Source organism: Diadema antillarum, unplaced genomic scaffold (genome assembly GCF_040938485.1).
Source record: "Diadema antillarum isolate AM-2024a unplaced genomic scaffold, OU_Dant_1.0 seq00001505_RagTag, whole genome shotgun sequence".
Taxonomy (NCBI): domain Eukaryota; kingdom Metazoa; phylum Echinodermata; class Echinoidea; order Diadematoida; family Diadematidae; genus Diadema; species Diadema antillarum.
In genome coordinates, this window is record NW_027272239.1 from 289,649 (window position 1) to 312,561 (window position 22,913).

Consider the following 22,913-nt stretch of genomic DNA (forward strand, 5'->3'; position numbering starts at 1 on the left):
CTAAACCACTGTAAACCCCTTATTAAACGCAGGCACTTTCGCTTCATAGTACATTGCACCTACTTGGGGTATATAAAGACCTGCATTGCCACTACACTCTAACACAGACTTTTATACACGATACAGTACTGTTCGCTGCTAGCTTGTTGACTAGCAAAATTATAGACTCCAACGCAGGGCATTATATTAACTAATCACGCGCTACGGGACAAAGGCATGGTACAATAGTTATCATCATTGTCATTCTATTCAAGAGTCAAGAACGCTGTTACTATGACGGTGTGCCAAAGGGTGCACCTCACGAGACCGACAACCACGATTCATACTGCCCACGAGTCATACAGCCCACGAGAGCGACACGATCAGCCACGAGCTGTATCCGTTGAACTCATGGGCTGTTTTTACCAAGTGTCGAACTCGTGGACTGTATGACTCGTGTCTGTTATGGCTCATGAACCATTTTTATTTTTATTTTTAAATGTCGAACTCGTGGTCTCGTGGGATGACCCCATGCAAACTAGGGTCAAACCTTTGAGTGATGAACATTAATTCTTTCTCAGTATTACCATCCTATGGCTTTTTCACATCTAAATGCAGCAATAGACAATAACGAATCATCAATTTGCGTGCAGACCAAAATAGAAGTAACACAGTGGCATTGAACTGTGCATGCTTCTCCTTAGCTATCAAATCAGAAATCAGAATTGGATTCGTCATGTTTCGTTTTGTCTTCCATGACGAGAAAAATGTCTTAAATTCCTACCAGGGGTCCTGAATATTGCTGCATGTCATTAAATGAGCCTGTTACATCAGTTATCTATGAAGTTTAACTGGACAAATTTGTGAGCGTCAAAGTTTGCTCTGGTGTCTTCGATAGATTCCTGCTGGTCGGTGTCTGGCCAGACTGAGACGACTTATCTCGCATCTTCTCCCGGTACACCAGCGGCTTGCCGTGCCGCGTCATCCACTTGTCCCGCCGGCGCCGAATCGCGTATCTCACCTGCATTGCAATACGAAAACTTTTTTTTTGGATCTCCAAAATAAGATGTGGATATTTGCAACAACTGTTCTGTGCCGTACATTCCAAAATGTGATGGTGTAGCCTAATGTTTTTAGAGTTCTTCTTTGCAACCACGACCAGACAAAACTCAAGCTTTGACAAATTGTTAATCCAAAAGATCGAAATTGATTGGAAATTATTTCAAAGCTGTAATAGTTTCAACAGGGAAAAATCGTCCTGAATATTCTTTCTCTGAATACTGGTTTAAGAAACAAACAAACACACACAAACAAACAAACAAACAAACAAACAAACAAACAAACAAAACGAGCCCTTCTATGAAAAGTCGTGCATGAAACCACAAGTTGACTAATCATCACCAAAGTACATGATGCAAGATTTGGATGGTATCTCAGATGGTATTAGTTTGACGTTATACAATATTTAATTCGCGTACAAGATTCCACACAATAATGGTAAAGTACGCGCAAGTCATGCTTTACAAACTATCAACGGCCAAACGCCATGACCTCGTTTTAAAAGCAGGTATATACATGAGAAGGGGTTTAGTGTAAAATGCCTTTTCGGGGATTGCCGTGACAATGTCGCTTGTTTACTACCACACTCTAACCAAGCGATGAGAAAATAATCAAAGGTAGAAAGGAAACGAAATAAAAATGAATGACATTGAGTTACCTCAGAGTTTCGCAAAAAGTGAATGACAAAGATGAAGACCCCCTGCAGAGAGTTGAGGACGAGGAAGATGTACTGAAACACGAGGGAGGCGCCTCGGATCACGGTCATGAAGCCGATGACCCAGGTAAGACCCATGATGGGCAGGAGGACAACCAGAGCCTTGGCGCCATGCCTGTGAGAGATGAGCGTAAGACAAGTATTTTACTGAAAATAATCATGGGCAACTAACTACCTGGGAAAGAATATTGAACACATTTCTTTGTTTTCCAGACAATATTCATTTCCCTTGTGTGCATCATCCCCCGCTGCAAGGTAAACCCATAATTTGGCCTACAATCTTGTGCATTACGACAACATTTCAGAGCATGGTCGGAATTTGCAGATATCCATTGCAACAATTTCATGCTGATCCTGAACTCTGACTAGAATACCTAGACCGCTCTCTTCGCTGCTGTTTTATACACATAATAACCGAACCAAGAAGCGAGCTCCAACGTCAAATAGTAGCTGCAACTTTCTACCTCCACATCGTCATTCGATACTTTTTTGAAGGGATTTGTGTGTGTGTGTGTGTGTGTGTGTGTGTGTGTGTGTGTGTGTGTGTGTGTGTGTGTTAATATCGTATTTCGCTCCGGGAGAAGCAAATATTATTCATACATTCTTATAAAAAGGGGCACGATCATCACACGCATATAGAAGCTTGCACTAATAATCATTTCAGTGTCTGTTCATTATCAGGACCGAATAGCCCACAACTGTGGTAAAACAAACTCTCTGATTTGGCTCATTCAAGACAAGCAAAAGTGCAGTGTAACATGATGTTATAGTTGACTTTATAGTCAGAAGAGTAAAAGTAAACAAACAGAAAAGCAAATCTCAAGGGGACTTAGGACAAGGACATCATGGAATTTCAAAGTTTCGCATGATATCACCAGCAGCCACAATAGAAATTAGACGAAGTGATGATGTCATGGTATTATCAGTTTCAGAATAAAATCCTTTGTAGTGTGTGAAATGAATGACTTTCATGGGGAAAGGGTTTCAGCTGCTAAATTATCTAATAATATCTTGATTTTATGACTTTCTTTTCGAGTTAGGAGAGTTGTGAGTTGATACCACAATCATGATGATCAGGCCAAGTAGAGTCTGCTAGAGTGGGTTGCGCCCACTATCACGATTCGGGAAAAAGTATGATACAATTCAAATCTCCATAATTTTTCCCCTTTCATGATGGGTATTAGTGACTGATTTGACTCCACATATTGTATCATCTCGAACATGGTATGAAACTGCATTAAGCAGGCAGCATGGCAAGTCCAGGAATTAAAAGCGCGTGCTTCAATTGCGGCGCAGTTGTCTGCTTACTTAATCTTTGTAAGGTTGTCGGTGTGGAGGTTGGGACCGCTCGCCATTTTGGCTATCTGAAAGACAACTCTGATAGTGACGAAGAGGTTGAAGAGAATGACCACGCCCAGAGGGACGACCAGATACAGCAATTTCAGATCGTCGATGCTCAGGAAACAACTGGGATCGGAAAAGCGGAAATGGAACAAAGAGAGTGGGCTAGTTCATGGCATCTAAATATTTGCACCATCTGATAAACTTTATCTTTAACGTTGGACTGAAGTACAATCAGTAATGATGAACTGGATCTCTTAAACTTGACCAGAATTTGAGTGAGAACGAACGAACAGTTTGAAGGCTACAAGATATCAGTTTACCATAACCTTCAGTACTAAATCCCAGAGTATTTCAACCACACGTCTTTCATTAGTTCTTCCAGGAAAGTTTTAGAGTTTATGTATATGCCAGATGCAGCGTCTTACTACGGTGATTGTTCTCTTCATTGACATTAATCTTTATTGCGTTCGCTTTTCATTCTGCTTGGTCATTGTTGATACAATATTGTTATGTCTGATCATTAGAACTGAGAATGCAACTGTGCATCTTTGAACAATCAGACAAATTAACAAACATTTTAAACATCTGTCTCAACATTACTGTCACGTTCTATGAATTTCGTTCTTGATTGAAATCCTGACGAGCTGACACTGACTGTGGATATGGCTTCTCTACCACAGTCTGAAGAAGCAAGGATGCTTACATCAATATTGGCCTTCAACAAGTGCATGGACACTTCCACTTGATAAGGTATCGACACTGCAAATATAAACCAAAGTACCTCTCATAGCGTCTAGGAAGTCATCTCCTTTTCAAGTAACAGGGAACTCTATCTTTTACGCTCAGTAAAATGAATCCAAGTGTTATGTTCTAGTTTTGTTCGTGGGGTTGTGTCTGCCTACTTACATATTTTCCTGTCCAATAGTACCATCGTTAGTAGAAAGCAGAACCGCCACGAGAATAATAGGCAACCCTGTAAACATAGAACATGATAGATTCAGCTCGTTATGAAAAGAGATAGCAGTTGTTAGGATATAGTGACACTCTGTGAACTCGTGATGATATAAAATCACTGCCTCCAGGAAAGGGTAGTGAAAGGGAGACTTCTCACTGCACTCTGCGTATTACGTCTTCAGACAAGAACAGTCTTTGCATAAGCTAAGTCTAGTGTTCATGGTTGCATGTATAAGCGTTTAATCAAATCAAATTTTCATCATGGAATCATCTGTCTGCAACCAATGTACACTTTTTTTTCGTCACTGTAAATATAAATATTTTTTTCCACGATTGATTCCATAGCTTCATGTTTGATTTTTACGTGACTGCTTATTTTCTTATGTAACTGCATTACTGCGACTAGTTATACCGAACAAACTGCATCATCAAGGTTTATTGTTCCTTGGGTCTTAGAAAACGAAAGAAGGAAAGAAAAAGGAATTGCATCGATGTACCCCATGCGCATGCCATGTAGCATCCGATTTTTCTCTTTTCGGCGTTCCACACGACAAACGTCAGGAGATAGAGATGTATGCCCTCTACGGTCATCCAAGAGAAGGTCACGAGGAAGAAGTAGTAGATAAGCGTTGCGACAACTGTGCAAGGAACCTGAGAACACGTTATTAACATGGTTAGTTGACAATCTCTGTTTGATGCTAAATCATAATAGTCATTCGATATCATATCTGCATGCAATTCCACACCATGTTTAGATTGGCTTGATTGAGTGGACTCAAAATTACGTCAACAAAATTACAGTAGAAATCTCAAGATCGAAAGCTATATGGAACTCTGAAGATTTACATACTTTGTGTGCAAGTTATCAATCATTAATCGCAGTGGAGGATGTAATTTTGTCATCAACTGATAAGTCTTCCATCAAGCTGAACATAATTCTTTAAAGGGATCCTATAGTTTTGGTAGAGATCTGACTTTAGGTTTTCAACACTTTTGGGTGAGATAATGAGAAACCTTTCATGAAATATGAAAGAGCATGTAATTCCAAGTGGAATTCAACGTTTATTTAATGAAAATTGGTTTTGAAACGGCTGAGATACCCAAACAGAGCAATCCAAATAATTATAGCCTTGTATTACTTTGCTTTCGGATGTCTCAGCCATTTCAAAGCCGATTTTCATAAAATAAAATTAGAATATCTCTTAGAATGGTATGCTCTGCACTATTTCATAAGTGATTTCTTGCCATCTTGCAAAAAGTTAAAGGCTGAATCCTCACCTCAACCAGAACTATACCACCCTTTGATAAAGTTTGAAGTTCATGGTGTTGTGTATAGATTTTTTTTTTTGAGGGGGGGGGGACTGAAATTTCTTCATTATCTTATTTTGTTTTATCCTGTTTTAGAGTGAGATGTTGACATTGCCGCCTTTTTCTAATTCATGCATGTGGTTGCCACTAATATTCACTATTCAGAGAAACATAAAAAAGAGCAACAACACATATTTGATTTTAGAAATCCACAAAAATTTTAACGGAATTTCTAGGAGCTGCTGCAGTGATTATCCATTCAAGGTTCCAAGAATATTTGGTACATACGCGCAAGAATGAGAGAAATTACAAAATTGACTTCATTTGTTTGTCAAGCCAACATTACATTAATAATGAAATTGTACTAGCTGATAAGGAATCATCTGAATAAGGGTCAACAACAACAACTATACAACAACAACAAATGCTTGACATTTAGACACAAGAGAAATGTGTTTTCTTTTTGTGTTACGTATCATATCTATTTCACGTGGCTAGTGAGGACTATAGTCTAGCACTTAGCTGTTATGTCATATGGGTCTAGCTAATTTGAGTTTGTGTTTTTCTGATATACTTCTAGTGCTCAAGATATCTTATCTCTCTTCCTTGTTTGAGTTTGTCACCGTTGTAGTATTGGTACCAATGTTATCTTACATCACTATTTGAATTATGCATTGCAATCATGTACAAATTGTATCATGTCAATGGAGATGAAAATGGCTTTAACTTACCGATGGAGGGCGTACAAACTCGAGACAGAGAAAAGCGATTTCTGCTAGGCCGAGAGCAAAAGCCAAGTTCCCATGCACTAATATCAGATCACTCTTGAGACTACGGGTGAAACAAATTGATGTGATAAATATTAATGGCTGGGATGATGATAATAGTATTGTTAATAACAAGAAAAACAATAAAAATAACCGGAATGATGATAATGCTGGTACTTAAACAGGGCTCGACTCTAACGGTGGCCCGGTGGCCCGGGGCCACCAAAAACGCACGTCGGGCCACCAAAAAAGGTCGGATGTTTGCCTTTGGGCCACCAAAAATAAAAGTTAGTGTGGAGCCCTGCTTAAGATGATTGTGACAAAAATGATGACGATGAATAATAACAATGATAGTACACAAAATAGTAATGACATCCAGAGTAATACAGTGAAAGTAATAAAAGTAAAAATCACAGCAATAATAGCGTCAATACTAGTATTGTCACCATCGTCATCATCATCATTGTCTTCATCATCATCATAATTATTATAATCATCATCATCATACAATTAGGACCTACTCCTTTTCACTGAGAACGATCGAAACTTGTCCATTTCCATAATGCAAATGTGGTTGGATGCCTTATGCAAACATAAAAGATGAAACTAAAGAGAGTCCTTTCCACTAATCTTTAGAATACCTAACGCATTATCTTGTGAAGACAAATCCTATTTCCTTTAGATTAGATTTTCATTCTTCTGTAGCACTTTAAAAAAAGATCGTATCCCAGCGTATAAACAGTTCGTATACTGCATGCAGTATCATGCGAACACTCAGGACGTCAATGCATGAAGATAACCCACACGAGACCACATGTATTGCGAATGAAAAAGAAAAAAAAATCAGGAAAAAAATCAGATTGCTATAGAGTTAGCACGCATCTTGATCTGTTGATACTGAATTGACGTGTGTGAAACTTCAACTTGTGCCCTTAAACATCTTTATCGCGCTTGTCGATTATCGACCCTGTTTCACCGGAGTAAACACAAAGATTATGCCTCTTCTTTTTTCAAAGGTATATTTCTACATTTTTCAACTCATTCAAATCTTTTCTTATGTTGATCCCATACAAAAGAATCCATGTATGACTGATGTGCGTGGGCAATGTATTGACACTCGGAGAGAACAATCGCTTCGCATTCCATACATCCATTATTTGGTCTGAATAGATATCCGTGTTCCATATTTCATAACACCTGTTAGTTTGCATAATATGTAGATCCCATCATATTTCTCCTACTTATAATATATTATAGTCATACATACTACGTTATACAGACCATTACGTTTATTGCCATATCGACACAGTTATATGCCTACATTCAAGTGAATGCTTCACCTGATTTATACTTTAGAATTTTTGCATTTGTAACACAATTGTACTTCTCGTAGTATGATATTTTCTTGAGAAACATGAAAATAAGTTGAAAATGAAATTGAAATTGAGAATCAACGCACCGCAGGGCAACGTATCCGCAGCACATAATGAAACAGGCGACAATGGAAAAGCTGCAGCCAATGATCGAGAGGATTGACATCACGTGTTCATGAACCACCGGGGTCTCCTGGGGTAAACAAAAGAAGAGTTTTGAAATTAGCAGCACTTGGTTGGTGATTCTTGCTCTGGTATACTAGAATGCACGAAAATGACACTCCACGAAGAATTTACTTTCAATATCGCACCAGACAATAAACGATTGACTGACAATCTCCAGGTGACAATCATTTCGGTACGTCCTTAAAACTGAACGTTAAAGTAAAAAGGACATTATTTTCGGCGTAGGTGTCATTGTTTCAGTGGTTTTGACAAGTGATAAGTTTATCATGCATTCACATCAAATGAATAATGTGAGATGAACATCGAATCTGATACCTCTTCATGAAAGGTGTGTTATCTTCTATTAACCCATCTTTACATAAATGTCAGATATTACCACTTGAAATATGAGAGATATTTTTTGAACTGTTTCCTTGCTATACTATTTGTGCTCATATCATTACATGAAATAAACTCATTGGTAAAGGTTGTATATTCAGTTCTCGTCATGGGGGAAAAATAGTGCTATTTGTCCTGTACAGCTGCAATATGTCAGTTTACTCAATCTTTGCATTACTATCAATAAATAGTTGTTGTTGTTTTTTCTTAATCCGAAGAACTAGGAACCAGCTTTTAAATGCAGTTACCAAATGCAGCTGCTAATACTTAGTATATGTAATTTGATACATGTGCTCGAAATCACGTTGCACTATGAATTATTGCTATGTTAGTCCTTGGCAGGTTTCTGGTTGTCGTGAAACACCTTTTCCTGTAAAAGTACAGTATACATTGCTATTTGAATAACCCATGTATGTTGGGAAACCGTCGCATTGGAATTGATAAGTTAGACACCCCTACATTCCTCACCGTGTCGGCTGCTAGGTTGACAAGTACGGCGAAGCTTGTCAGGTGATCACAGAGACACGTGACTTGCATCACATCTTCCGTCATCTTCATTGATCGAGTGTCTAGTTTGCACCCTGCACTTGACCAATTTCTTTTATAAAGTAAAAAAAAAAGCGTTGTTACATTATGTTTCGTGTCTGGAAATGGACTAATATTATTTTTTTTTCTTTTGGTTAATTATTCTTGTGCACTCCAAACTACATGATGGAACAAAAGCATTAATATTTGATAAGAGCAGATGAATACATATCACTATGTTTATCAAGATAGAAATGGTAAAAACATGCTCGTCAAAAATCATCCCCAGTTGAAGGTCTATAACATGAAAGTGTTGTGTTAGGTTGCCGTATACTTAATAGGTTGACACTGTTACAATGACAAATACCTTTGAGTGAAGTTCCAAAACGAGCACAGGGTGTTGTCGTCCGTCAGATTGACCTTGGCCTGTAGGGGGAGGATAGGAACAGACAGACACGCAACCACACATTATACACACACATCAATCACACACATACACACATAAACAGACAGGGACAAGGAAGCGGTAGACGGACAAAAAACATATTGGAATTGAGATTTTAGAACTTTTAGGGCAACAAAATAATCTAAATCACATAGACGTTGAGGGGCCCACATCCTACAAGCTTTGTCTTTTTAGCGGGTCCCTCCATTTTTCTAATTTTGCATTCTGTTTACTTACTTCTAATCACTTGAGTTTTATGATAATGTATAATTATTGTAAGCTGGTACAATAACTGTACATTCTTTTCATCTTACATAGTTTTACGCACCTTATTATCTGTTATAACCGAAAAAGTGATGTCTAATGTTCTTGTTGAAAAATGAAATAAAACATTGAATTGAAATTGACGTAAGTTACGATGTCTGGTACTAAAGTGAAAGAAGTAAAATTGGAGGCGGACATTGCTCTCTTCGTTTCCCTTTTTAATCGAGCTTTCGATTCGTCACTATAATTATAATTAATAATAGCGACTTCAAAGCTAAGGTATAGTTACTGATCCTTCAGAATTATACAACATGATGAATAAAGGAACTTAAGGCAATGGAATTATAAGTCTTGCAGTGTTAGCTCATAATATCGCATATCTGGGGATCTCATGATACTGAAATCGAGTACATCACAAATACTGCTGTAGAGAAAGAAACATGGCATGCATAATATTAAAGCATTCCGAGCGTGACATGATCTCACCCTGCGGGATTTCAAATTGAAAGTAATGGAGATATTCTGCGAGAATCTGGACTCATTTCTGACGTCTGACACAAAACCAACGCCCAGGAGCGAAGATGGTACCTCAATCCTGCACAAAATTTGTTTAAAACAGAACAATAAACTTTCTCTTTTGTTGTCTTCAAAATTATTACCACAAACTCAGAATATTTCTTTTTATTGGGTAATGAGCGAATTTTCATGATTAAGAAAGAGAATGATGCCATGTATATGTAGGGAATAACAGAAATTAAACATACCATGTATAAAGGACGATTAGTTTTGCCCGTTGTAAAGCCAGTTATTGAGTAACGAAAGCTGTAATTCTTAAGTTCAACAATCTATTCATGTAATATTTCAAGTTTCAAATTTCTTTACTTTACCAAAGCTAAGAAGATATGAACCCCCCCCAAAAAAAAACAACAACAAACAAGCACATACATCAACATTAAAATACAATTACAAACATATCAGTTAAACAGTGTAAAAGGAATTGCTATGGTAGGCAGCAGCCAGAAATGAAAATTTAATGTCCCTTATTTTCGGCTGACCTAAAATCATTTATTAAATTTCTGTTACCAATGTGCAAGATTGATTAAATATGAGTTTACTTTCTCTTATTCTTTTGACACCTTACATCTAAGTCAGTAAGATTGTAGATTATTAAAGAGCAACGTATAATTGATTTGAAAACTTTACATGAAACCACACAAAAGCACGCAATTCTGCTTGCTGAAAGAGATATTATAAGACTATAAGATTGAGTCAACCATTGAAGAAATGGTGCAAGCAGTGCGCATGCGCTGTTCTTACCTACTGTCGTTAAATGTGCATGTAGATCGCGAGATGGCCTCTCCCGCATACGGGAGGTTGATGTGGTACAAGGCTCTAGCGCCTTGCTCGCGCAGTACAGCGCACGGAATTGCCACATGTGACGTCACATCGTTTACGTTTGCGCAGTTGTCTTCACTTTCCACTGACACGAATGGCTGCGTGGCCGCGAGCCTGATAGCTGCAGTTGCAAAAACAAAACAATATCAACATTGTATATTATCATTGCCCAGGAATATTCTATACACGTGCATTATTTCGGCGCCAGAACTCCTTATCAAAGAACGCATGATGACAAACGTAGCAGATGATAAAATGTATATGTACCAGTTAGGCATTATCCTGACGATAACGGAGTAACTGAACAGAGTTTGGCTATTGCTGCAATGTACAGTAAGTGCCATTACTTTACTCTAGGAAACAGGATCATTAGCAGCCTATTGTGTTCTGATTTTGTCACTTGAATTTAAAACTGAATATGAACAGTTCAAGAAACTCGTCTAACTTTCAATTGTTTGGATTTAAGGGATCCACCTCACATCCAATGCCTCTACGGGATCCACCTGAAACCATCCGATTCTGTCATTTTCATTGTCTATTTGTGTGTATTTTGTATATTGATACTTGTACAAGCGGACAAATAAAATCAAACTGAAACTGAAACATATCCTCTTCAGTACGCTCTTTTCAATGTTACGAGGGCATATGAATAAGGTTACAATTAGGATCAGTTTAAGTGACGCTTCAAATGATTCCGTTTATTTCTTTTCTTTCTTTTCTGTAGCGCGATGAAGAAAAAAAAAACATGAGCCTGCATTTGGTACGTATATCACTAGGACGTGTTCGACAAAAAGTGAACATTGTTGCCCATATCTCTTTAACTTTCTTCCCACAGTCGATTCCGGTTTACACAAGGTGTAGTGATATTAATGATCGGTGTATCGACCTATAGTTTTCACCGCGGAAAGCTACTTGCGTGACAGACCTCCTGGTTTACTTGAAGAAAACGAAAGTACAACTAATGCAACCGGGCAGATGACAAGGTAATTCATTGAACTTCGAATGCTTTCATTTTCTCGCAGAACACGACACGGGCAAAAATAGTTTGCGCAATATTTTGATTATGTGATCACCCCGACTGTCTCCCATTGAACAATACACAAATATTTACTAAATTATATATCAATATAATGTTTGAATGGAATTAAAAATGTAAATGATTGGTATTCATATTATCGTATATAGTGGTGAAGCAACTTGTCAAAGGAGTGGTTGTTAATGCCAAAGCATGGACCAAAAATATGACCTGGGCCCCGTTGCTAGAAACTTTGCGTTTAAACGCAACTTGCAACTGATTGTCACTGGCCAATCAAAATCATTGTTGCATGCATGTCTTCTTAATAGGGCAGACCCTGAGCCAATCAGAATGGCTGTTTCAAAATTAGCAATTATTTGCAATTGATTGCAACTTTCTTGCAACGGGGCCCTGGTTATGCATATAAATTCTGTATAGAAACAGGATCGTTCTTGCGATCTGCCACATGTAAAGCTGGACGAGCATCGGAAGAATTGTGTATTTGATTACGAGTACTAGTAACTATACGTATTATATCATAAGTTTGTTCTTGGTCTCAGGCAGTTTTCACCCCGCCATGTGTATATAAGTCCCATAGATTGTTTAAATTTCAAGATACAATGTTCGAATGAAATTAGCCCAGGCTATAATTGGAAGGATCAAGAGCAGCCGAAGATGCAATCCTGATCGATGAACAGGCTCTGACCTACATCATCGTTCCGGAAAAGTAAAAATAAAAGTAAAGTAAAGTAAGTACGTAAGTTAGTAAGTAAAGAAATACCTGCATTGGGTCGAAGGGCCTGAAAAGATGAAAGTCCGCCGGAGGCAATCTTATCTGCCGCAGTCTCCGCGACAGCCTCCAGTTCTCTTTGGACATCGTCAGGGTACGACAGGAGACTTTCCTGTCGGGCAAGAAAGGAGTTATCATTAGCGTTTTTACATTATACCTTGAAAGAGGTCATCGAGAGAGGGATGCGCGGTTTGGCAGAGCTCTACCGGAAAAGTCGGCTATTCTGTGCTGTTTGCGTATTCTCCTCCATTACAATTCGTTGATCGAAGTGATAGTGGTATATTGACTTTCATGGGCTACTGAAGGATGCGTTTACATTCGCTGCCTTTAGTTGCCATTACAATGACATTGAAAAGGCAATTTGATTATGAACGATAATATAGTAAATACATGACCAAGATGAGAGTCTTTGCCAGAATACATCTAAATACACCCTATGTATGTTGACGAAGTTACAGACCTAGCAGTCCCTTTTACAATACGTGATGATGGAACCCTCTTCGCATGAAATCCTAAATCCGGATCCCTCCTAAACTATTTGAGAAGATGAACCCTCTCTGAACAAGTATTGTGAAATTGGTACCTCGCGATGCTAGGGGGATGAGGACATGTGTTTCTGAAAGAGGGGTTTTAACACTGAAGAGATTTTCTAATTGAAAGAGATCATTACTGCGTTGTAATCGTCACTGTTATTTCATTATTAGTGCAGCTATCATGCTCAGTATAAGTGCATTATCACTGCTCGAAACAAACTGCATGTCATTGAATGACCCGTCGATTTCATTGACATTTGTTTGATTCCCACCTCCCTGTTTGGATCTCACACAGGAGCAATACTATCTGAGGCCCTAGGCTCCAGTAGTAAGAAAGTGAAGTTGTGACGACATCAAATTCTGGTGCAAGGATAAGAGACAAAATATTTCGTGTGTGAAGACGATGACCCTATCCACGTTCAGAAATTAGTGAGAAATATTAGATATTATGGGCTCACTTCAACATTTCCATATATAGGAGTTATGAAATTAAGTGTAATGTAGATGGGGAAAGTAGGTCTACCTCTTGACTACACGCAATGGCCATGAGCTCGTTGGTCCTCTCGGCAAATATCACATGTACTGCTGCGGCTGTCATCTGGTTAAAAAAGAGACATACTTGTATAAATATAAATACATATCACACATTTAAAACACTTATGTGCAGTATAGTGAAAGAAAATGAACGATTTTCAAGAAGAATGATTGGAAACCGGCATCATACCATTGTGTGCTTACATGTGCTAACATGCTTTCTTTAAAGTGTGCTTTAAAGTGTGAGTCCCTTCCTTCTCTCATATTGACTTTATTTTAACTTCAGTCTAAACAAACAAATAAACAAACACATCCAAGCTCATTGAACTTCGACAGAAGTTCTTACAGTTATTTTATTTAGAATTTTCTACATTTCTGTCTGTTACAAAACAGCAAAAACAGTCATTGTCACATAATTGTAAACTAGGAAAGGAGATGACAGCACACTCTCAGTAGTGTATCAATGACGTGCTCAATAATCTTCACTAACTTCTCCTTAATGAGGCACTCCCTCCCTCCTCTCCCAAATAAAAATGCAAAAGATCTAGTTTAGTGTGTGATATCAATGCAAAAGCGGGAAGGGTCAGGAGCTGCTGAATTATTTATTGAAATGAGCTAGTCTCATAAAATTATTAAACATTTTTTCTAAAAAAAAAACAACAACCTAAAACAACGATGGCTAAGTATATAATGAGGGTATAAACTTAATGTTTTGGAAAGTGATTGTAACCGATATCACCGTTTTGCGAAAACGTTTGAATCTTCCGAAACTCAGTATTTTCTTTTCATCTGAGTGTGTAGTATATATTGAGATGAACCTTTGATTGTTTGATGTGTTTATTGTGGATGAAGTGAAGTGAAGCTGTGATTGGAGTTCCCCCTGATCAAGCCTTACGAGATATCCGTAAAAGAGCGGGCCACGGGAAAGAGGTAAACAATCCTGACTCGGGGGAAATCATGCTTGCAACAATCAATCATGTCTAGAAGTATAATCACTTCGCACGCAATTTGCTAACATAAACCTCTTCTTGGTACGCCATCCTTCGAACGAATGAAAGTCATTCTCCCTGGATTCAGTTGCCTATAACCGTTTGAGTAAGAGATCATAAATTTCCACCTGTGAGTTTGAGTTTATTTCATTTCAGCCAAAAGCTGTTCTTCAGTGAGTCTGTGAAGCAGCAAAAATAAAACAAGTAGTAAACGCAATACGACATAAAATCAGAAAAAAACCAACAACGCCAGTTTAGCTATGGAACTTTTCAACACAAAATAGCTCCATGGTTTGACAGCGGATAGATAAGGCACCTAAAGGGACCGAAATTAATATCACCTCGCTGGATATTCTGAAGGAATGGGCAATTTAGATTGTAATATAATTTGAAGCACTGGATCATGTTGAATTAACTGACTGAAACGAGTCTCGCGTCTCATGATTCGTTTGCTTTAAAAAAAGAATTATTTATCGAACCTTCTCAGAATGTAGAAAATGCGCCGTAAATTGAATGTAATGAGTACATGTACTATAGGCACTATAGGAGCAGGCTGCATGGCGGATGTTTAGTCATTTAGTATTCATGTTCAGATTAAAAGGGTATATTCATGAAATGAACACGGCCAAGGATGGATCTTCACGTTGCTGTCAGTTAGGCATCGAAGCAAACAGTCATCTGAAGCTCAAATAAGTCTGTCGGTTGCAACACTTACGTGAGTATCAAGAACAAGTAAGAAGATAGACTTCATCGATGGACAGACGCTGACACAAAACGCTCGCACATAATAATATAGCACAAAGAACGCGCACTTAATTCTACTTTACATCTAACATTTTCCATGGGGACGTGAAAGCTTTTTTGGATCCCTGAAAAGTCAAAACGAACTTGGCTGGATTTCATGTGTTGCTCGGGAAACAAAAAATGAATTTAGTGCTATTTCAAGTTGTATTGATTTCATGAATATCAGAATATTGATATATCAGTATATTATGTGCATGTATGCGCAAGTCTGTATACATACGTTTTATTTAAATATTATACCATTGTTTGATACATCAGCGATTCTGTATTAAAGTTTCTTTACTCCATTGTAATACATAAATATACCATTTCACCAACTTGTACAAATTGTTCTTGTTTTCTTTTGTAATAATTTTGCATTATTTGCATATGGAAGATGACTAAATTAAAAAAAAAGAAATTATAATGCTACTAACGACAATATCAATGTTAAATCTAATTCAGTACTGGAATCAGACGACCAATTTCAGTGGTCAGCTTGTGTTTTGAAGTGATGGGATCGTAACTCCTGGGAAACCTTTGTGTCCGACTCTTTAATTTGATTGTCCTCCCCGGCTACGATATTTGTATACCCAATTAACACTTGCATTATGTCACACTGATGATATACACGCTTCTAATGTCTCCCTCTCCCTTTTGACTCATCGTGATGTGAAAAAAACCCAGTAGCATCAGTGAGATCAATATGCTACTTTTCAAGAATTGTTTGCCTTTAGTGACACCTTAGATACATGTTTGCAGGCATTGCGCTGTCCCTCATACCAGTTTTATTAGCCCCAAGGCTCAATGGCAGAGCAGGTAACAGAGGAGCTATAAATCGCACAAACACATCGCTGTCAATAGGGTAAATATTATCCCCTGGAGGCTTGCTGTGAAATTTAATCAAACTATCCTCATCCTATACAACCTATACATCATTGACTTCAGTCTCGATGAAAACACACGGGCTTACTAAATCGTGGGGGGGGGGGGGGGAGCTGGTGCCGGCTACACTCTTTCAATTCATACTTACATTCATGAAAGTTTGCGTGTTTGCGGCGGTGGCGTATTGCAGCGGCTTGCGTCTCATGATCTCAGTGAAGATGTCAAAAGTGAAATTCATGTTCTCAACGGAGTCCAGCTCGTCTTTATCTCCTAGATAACTCAGCAAGTAACCCAGCAATCTCTCGGCGTCCTCGTAATTCTGGAAGTCCCCGTGCCGGGCTAGAAAATTTTTCAACTGAAAATAAGAGGAAAAAACACGCTGTTTCTCATTATTTTCGCAACCCATCAGGGTCCAGAGACCATACTTCTGTTTTCTGTAGTTTGATGATGTATGTTTTTGTTTGTTTGTTTGTTTGTTTTTTGGTTTTAAATTACGATGATTATAATTCATTGCCAGGATTAAAATTATGGTAGAATAGAATGGTTTCTTTCCAGGGGAACAACTTTGCTCTCATATATTGTTTGTGTCACTTGAAGAATTATCAATATCTTCTAAGAGCTCGCAAAAAAAAATTCCAGTAATCCTTAAATCCATTACACATTAAACCATAAAGTGAATATAACTTTCTCAAAATGGATAGTTCTTGTAATTGTGGTCCTGATTGCCTACAGGTATAATTGAATTGACTTGCTCCATCAAATCTTTCTCAAAAGAATAATGCAGTGAAATTCATAATCGCATGATTTAATGATAAGACAATATTTTTTTTTGACAGCGAAGTACACCCAGGTCTTCTTTGGTTAAAGCAAAATATTAAAAAAAAGACGAAAACCTGGTGCCAAACTCAAGATTTTCTTGTCGTATGATACACGTGAATGACTTTGACTGATTGACGAGTATCGAACGCCATACTCGCACCAAGTCACAAATATCAACATGAATCACATTCTTATATCTACAATCCTGATGTAACCCTGAAAAGTTGATTAGCTTACCTCCAACTCAGGATTGTCTACGACATCTTCTTCCGTTTTCTCTGGAGCTGGAGAGGAATGAAGTGACAAATGAAGAACATTAATAGGACTCACACGTACACAAATAATGTGCGAATGTGGTTATTATTTGTGATTTTCTTTTTTCAGTCATCCATCCATGGCAATGTTATTTCGATAGATTTTAATTGACCATTCCCTTGTTGACATAGAAAAACGCGTTTTTCACATCAATTCCTGCCTCTGTGCATCGTATCAATTTGCCGCTGAGGTATGCTACTCTAGCAAACTGTTCAGATGCTATTGCAAAATCATTTGGTGCTAAACAAGATGTTGCGTCAGCAACATGATCGCCTCAAGGTTTTCTTGAACATAATGCAATGGTAAGTTTAAGGAGCAACATTCTCACAGAGCATTCACAAAAGTAAGAAAGCTTAATATTCAACATATAACTTCCCTGAGGATTATTTCGGAAGGAAAAAACAAACGCAAATTACACATGATATACGTTATGTGATTTTTTCCTACGTGACTGCTCAGGAAGCATAGGAAGCTATATATATATATATATCATACACATAAATATGTATATATATATATATATATATATATATATATATATATCAAACCAAGAAAATACGGAACCAACGGCTGCTTAAGTCCCCCTTGGAGGATTAGGCAAGGAGGATTAAGTTCTTTGCCTATAGGAGCACAACCACTGCAGTCAGGGACTCGAACCGGTGACCTCGTGGTTGATAATCCGTTGTGTATTCATTCAGCCACAACTCCTCTATTTAAAGATGATTATAGTGTGAATCTATGAAACATATTTCATATAAATACACACACACATACACACACACAAACACACACACACATATATATTATATATATTATGTTGCAATAATCCGCTTGCTGTTGATATCATTATATATCATATACACATGTGAAATACTCAAAATAGAATGATACGGAGCGTGCTCTTACCTGTTGGAAATGAGATGTCTGCTAGCATTGCTCCTCCTGTTGAAGATGCATGCGCAGACAGCCTGACGAACATCCTTACTGATGGGTCCGAGCTGCCAACGTGGTATACATCATTGGACAGCTGCCTGTACAGGTGGCAGAAGGTTCTAACATTTTCATCAGCAGACGCGGCTTGAAATCCGTCGGTGACGTTAAAACAATTCCACGATTGGGCTGCAATGCTTAAGTTCCCTAATCTGACTGAATCGGTGTAAATCTGCTCGGTAATAATGTCTACATGCTGCGATGTCAGTTTTTCTAATGTCTCTCCTCTTAATGTATTATCCTTAATATGCAGAGTTATATTTCCATGGTAATTCTCAACGGGAGCAATCAGGATCATACTCGGGTCACCTGGCATAATGAGGGCTGAACCATGCATGTACTGAACGACTTGAATGGGTTTGTTTGCTACAACGACGCATGGAGCTTGGTGCCCCCTCACTTGAAATAGGGTGTAATTCTTCCGACTTTCGAGCGAAACGTACTGAACGCCGGCCTGTTCACAGTTGGTAAGGCTAACGTTTGTTTCTGGTTGAAAAGACATCACCTGCAGCGTCCATTTAATGTCTTCAGCAAATTTCGGCACAATGTGAACACGACCCCAGTGAGATATCGGAAAGAGTTGCTCCATAATGACACCACGGTCGTACTTGTTGATAGGTATTCTCACACCCTCCCCCTCTACGATAACAGCAACTTTTTTATTCGATGAAACATGCGCCCCAGCAACCGCTTTCAAACGTGTAAAGTTGCTGGCATTGAGATGAAGTATCAGAGGACTATCACCTTCATTACTGGAATTCACAGATATCTCCGTATTGTCCTCAATGGCCGTTATGAAGATGTACAGGGTGCCGTCAACGCCTAAGCAGTCGACAAGATATTCCTTGCCGAGAGCCTGCTCCGGCAGCGCCAGAAATCCTGCTGTCAGTTCATCTCCTGCATACACTAACCCATACACTATGACATCATCGGTCAAAAGTAATTGAACAGTCGTACATTGAGAGACATCAATGTCAAGACTGCGCTCTCCATCAATTTGACATGTCTCATTTAAACATGGTATACTCAGAAGCGTTATTTTTGACGTCCTTGGAATAATTCGGATTTTTTTGGTGAATCCATTTCCGACAATGGTAAAAGAAAAAGTATAGCGTACTGACCATTCCTCGTCTGCAGGAATCGAGTCTATTTCTTGAAGGGAAACAAAAAAAAGGTACGGCAGATTTTTCTTTAACATCTGAATATGAAGTAAAGGGAAGCATAGAAAAGACAAAACACGGTAATTCATTGAAGAATAAAAAAAGAACAAAAATACTAGACCAAAAAATCCATGGTGACGGCAGACCGAGCATATAACAAGCCATTTTTGGAAGACATCTCATAAAATCATAAGTATTTTAAGATATAGATAAATCATGAGATATATGGAAGTAATTTGAGTAACATATAACATTGGAGAGGGGAACAAAGAGAAAGAGAGAGGGAGAGAGAGAGAGGGAAAGAAACAAAAAGACAGAGAAAACAGAAGTCTGCCTAGTTTTGAAGACTACAATGTATTACATTTGACAGGATGTACAACATTTTAAATTGTTTTGTTTTTGTCAGCTTCATCTCCCGGGTCATTAGATTCAAACTATTACCTTAGATAGAGAGCTCCTACTTGACCTCCTTGGGCACTGTTGGGAGCACTCAAGCTAGACTGCTTGCATACTAAAACAGCAATAACAGTCCACTCCCTCCCAGGCTAGTAAGCCACACATTTAGTCACATTTTAGGAGTAACATTGTGGTAAAGTGCCATGCTGAAATGCACGAGTGCTACGATAGAGTTCGAACCTTGGACCTTTCTCACGCGAAGCGCATAAACCGCTAGACCGTGAGTATCTTAAGAAGGGATGTTACAAGGTTGCAATGAGTTACCCTTTCAAGGAATTATTACAGGATAACAAACATGACCAAGGCTTGGCGGGCATGTTTCACAAAACATCTGGCATCATGTTTCAGTGTGATTTCATAGACGCATCATACTCTAATACACTGCCCTGATGAGGGTACTAGTAGCAAGAATGACATAAATGACAAAGATCTGAAAACGATTGCAAGTACTCTGGAACTTACCAGGAGGGATACCCTGACCAGCCACTCCACACTCGACCATAACCTGTAGGAATGACGAAATACATCACAAATTATCCTTGTCTGAATTATATCCCATATATAGGCCTATATAAGGGCTTCACACTGATAACGTTTTTCTCTGGTGGCCCGTTCCGGCCACTTCGAAGATTTGAAATTTTGATGAGCCGAGATGATAGCAATGAGACATATGAGTTGCCCAATCTGGCTACCAAAATGGAAATCTGGCGGCCCTTACTCACTAAGGGCCGCCAGATTACACTTACTCACTATTTCATTTGAGGTTTGAGTTGACAGAAAATCCTCATTTTTCCCCTTTAGTTTCCCACTTTGCTTTCGTTTGAGGTTATGAAGAGATAAAGAGAAGGAAAACTTATTTTTACTATTTCATTCATGTCTCTCATTGTGTTTGACTGGTCTTTTTTTATCATTGTCATCTTAAAGGGCATCTGCAAATGAAAGACAACCTGTCAATTTCTGCACTTTTTATAATTGTGCCCTGGAGGACAAAAACGAATAATACATTGATTTTCATCAAACTCTTCTAGGAAAAATATAAACTCGAAAAAGTGTTTACTTTTTTTTTTTGCTGAGTGTATATCATACGTATATTAGAATATTCTTTCTGGATAACTTGTGCAATAACGAAATCAAAGTGGGCTGACTATACATTTTGTATAAGGCACTGCTCTGATAGGATCATCAAAACCTATGAAAAGTGCTTCACGTGACAAGCTTTTCCCACTACCTGTACATAAATACTGCATTTCAACGACGCGATTTATGATTTTGTAGACATTGGTTGTTTTTTTCTCGAGTAGGCCGAGGATGAGCCTCCTGTATTGTCCTGCTTGAAATAAATACTTTTGTCATAGAGGTCTGAATAAGCAGTGGATACGTTAGTAAACCAGTTACAGTTCGTTAATCCGAAAATAAGGTTCTTTATTCCTAACTTGCCTAAGGTATACGTTATTCAAATACGCACTCTCTGTTTTCGAATTACGTACCTTCAGAAAAACGAACTTTCGGAATGACGCCAAAAATGTTCACATTACCGACCCTTTTCGAATTTCGGGTTAATGAACATCTAATGGGCTTACGGAGTTTATGTGTTTTGGAATTTCGAAACGTCGTGGTAATGAATTTTGTTATTTTATTTTCGGATGAATGAAATTTCGGAATAAAGAATATCATCTAGTAAACCTGTCTATTATTTTCTATCTATGTAATACATTTCAAAACTTGAAAATCAGTTTCATGCAATAATTTTTGCAATGTCGGTCAAGGCTAAGGTGCTCTTGTTTGTCATGAATAACCTTTCTTAAAAGCTTTGCGTAAAATTCAGATAATAACGTTGGTAAATCGGTAAATGCATTTTTTTACGTTTCACTGATTAGTTTTCATGTATTTGCTGCTGCTTTGCAGAGCGAGCAATCAATTTGGACATTTAATATGTTTTATGCAAAGATTTTCAGCAAAAGATTACAACACATGCATTTCACAGGTTTTTCCTTTTCAGTAGGTCCCTCCATTTTTTGCGTTTTTTTTTACTTCATTTTCATCACTTCAATCTTCATGACAATGTATAATCAAATTACTACAAGGTTCTTCGATACTATTATTGTATGCTCTTTTCATTCTACATTATTTTGCTTGCTTTATCCTCTGTTACTAAAGAAAGTGATATGCTGTATGTTCTTGTCGAAGACAAAAAAGTAATGATTGAAATTGTGACCGTGCACCTCAAAACGAACATAAAGTCGCACACAGCGATTTTGCGTGAGGACTGAAAATAAATGAAACGGGTCAACCTAGCCAACTTGACTTTTTCATATTTTCTGAAAGAGCGGGCCTTCTTTTACATTATGCTTAAATTTGGTATCATAAAACGGGCAGGAAAGTGTGTTTTTTAGCAGTTTATCTCGAACATTTTTGGTAGAATAGTGTGATTAGGTGTGTCTTTAGAATCCCTTTTTCATTTCTGAAAAACCTTGTCCACACTCTTCACTTTCAACTCTAATAACTTTTGAAAAGATAGGGCTACTGCTTTGAAAGTTGGCGTTAATTATGAACAGAATGTGTTAATGAGGCATGCCTAATTTCACTTTAATCTGATAATCCCTTCATTGTTGTTACGCTTGTGGTTTACTTCCTGTTTTTTGTCCCATTCATCGCACAGCCAGCACGGTTTGGTAAAGATTAAGCGCTTGAATAGACACTGTACTTCAGAGCCTCTTTTCTCAGTTCACACTTTTCCTGAGTTTGTGCTTTCTTTCCAATATTTAGATAGGTTACGAGAGCCCATTTCATTTGAGTTATACATCATTTTAAAGCTTAAAGTCTGGTCTTTCAGAATATGGTCTTAACTCAAAATTCATGTCTGGCGACTTTTTGTTTGTTTTGAGGTGCAGGGTCACAATTTATCAGCCTACTTCAATTCAGTTCATTCACTTTTAATTCTCTTTTTTTTTC

At 38.0% G+C, this 22,913-nt stretch overlaps 1 protein-coding gene across 1 annotated transcript in view; it reads right to left on the minus strand.

The window, feature by feature from the left end:
- LOC139710155 (uncharacterized) overlaps window positions 1–22,913 on the minus strand; it is a 38,988-nt gene continuing 16,075 nt past the window's right edge. The window contains exons 4-20 of the mRNA XM_071622087.1: window positions 20,424–20,466; window positions 18,262–19,497; window positions 17,278–17,324; window positions 16,370–16,576; window positions 13,554–13,628; window positions 12,489–12,609; window positions 10,615–10,813; window positions 9,784–9,892; window positions 8,956–9,014; window positions 8,532–8,661; window positions 7,586–7,692; window positions 6,091–6,190; window positions 4,549–4,702; window positions 4,004–4,070; window positions 3,062–3,220; window positions 1,697–1,868; window positions 1–1,000 (exon numbers count right to left, since the gene is read on the minus strand). Coding sequence (XP_071478188.1) covers window positions 827–1,000; window positions 1,697–1,868; window positions 3,062–3,220; window positions 4,004–4,070; window positions 4,549–4,702; window positions 6,091–6,190; window positions 7,586–7,692; window positions 8,532–8,661; window positions 8,956–9,014; window positions 9,784–9,892; window positions 10,615–10,813; window positions 12,489–12,609; window positions 13,554–13,628; window positions 16,370–16,576; window positions 17,278–17,324; window positions 18,262–19,497; window positions 20,424–20,466 — 3,159 coding nt within the window. The 3' untranslated portion in view covers window positions 1–826. The remainder of the gene's footprint in view (window positions 1,001–1,696; window positions 1,869–3,061; window positions 3,221–4,003; window positions 4,071–4,548; window positions 4,703–6,090; window positions 6,191–7,585; window positions 7,693–8,531; window positions 8,662–8,955; window positions 9,015–9,783; window positions 9,893–10,614; window positions 10,814–12,488; window positions 12,610–13,553; window positions 13,629–16,369; window positions 16,577–17,277; window positions 17,325–18,261; window positions 19,498–20,423; window positions 20,467–22,913) is intronic.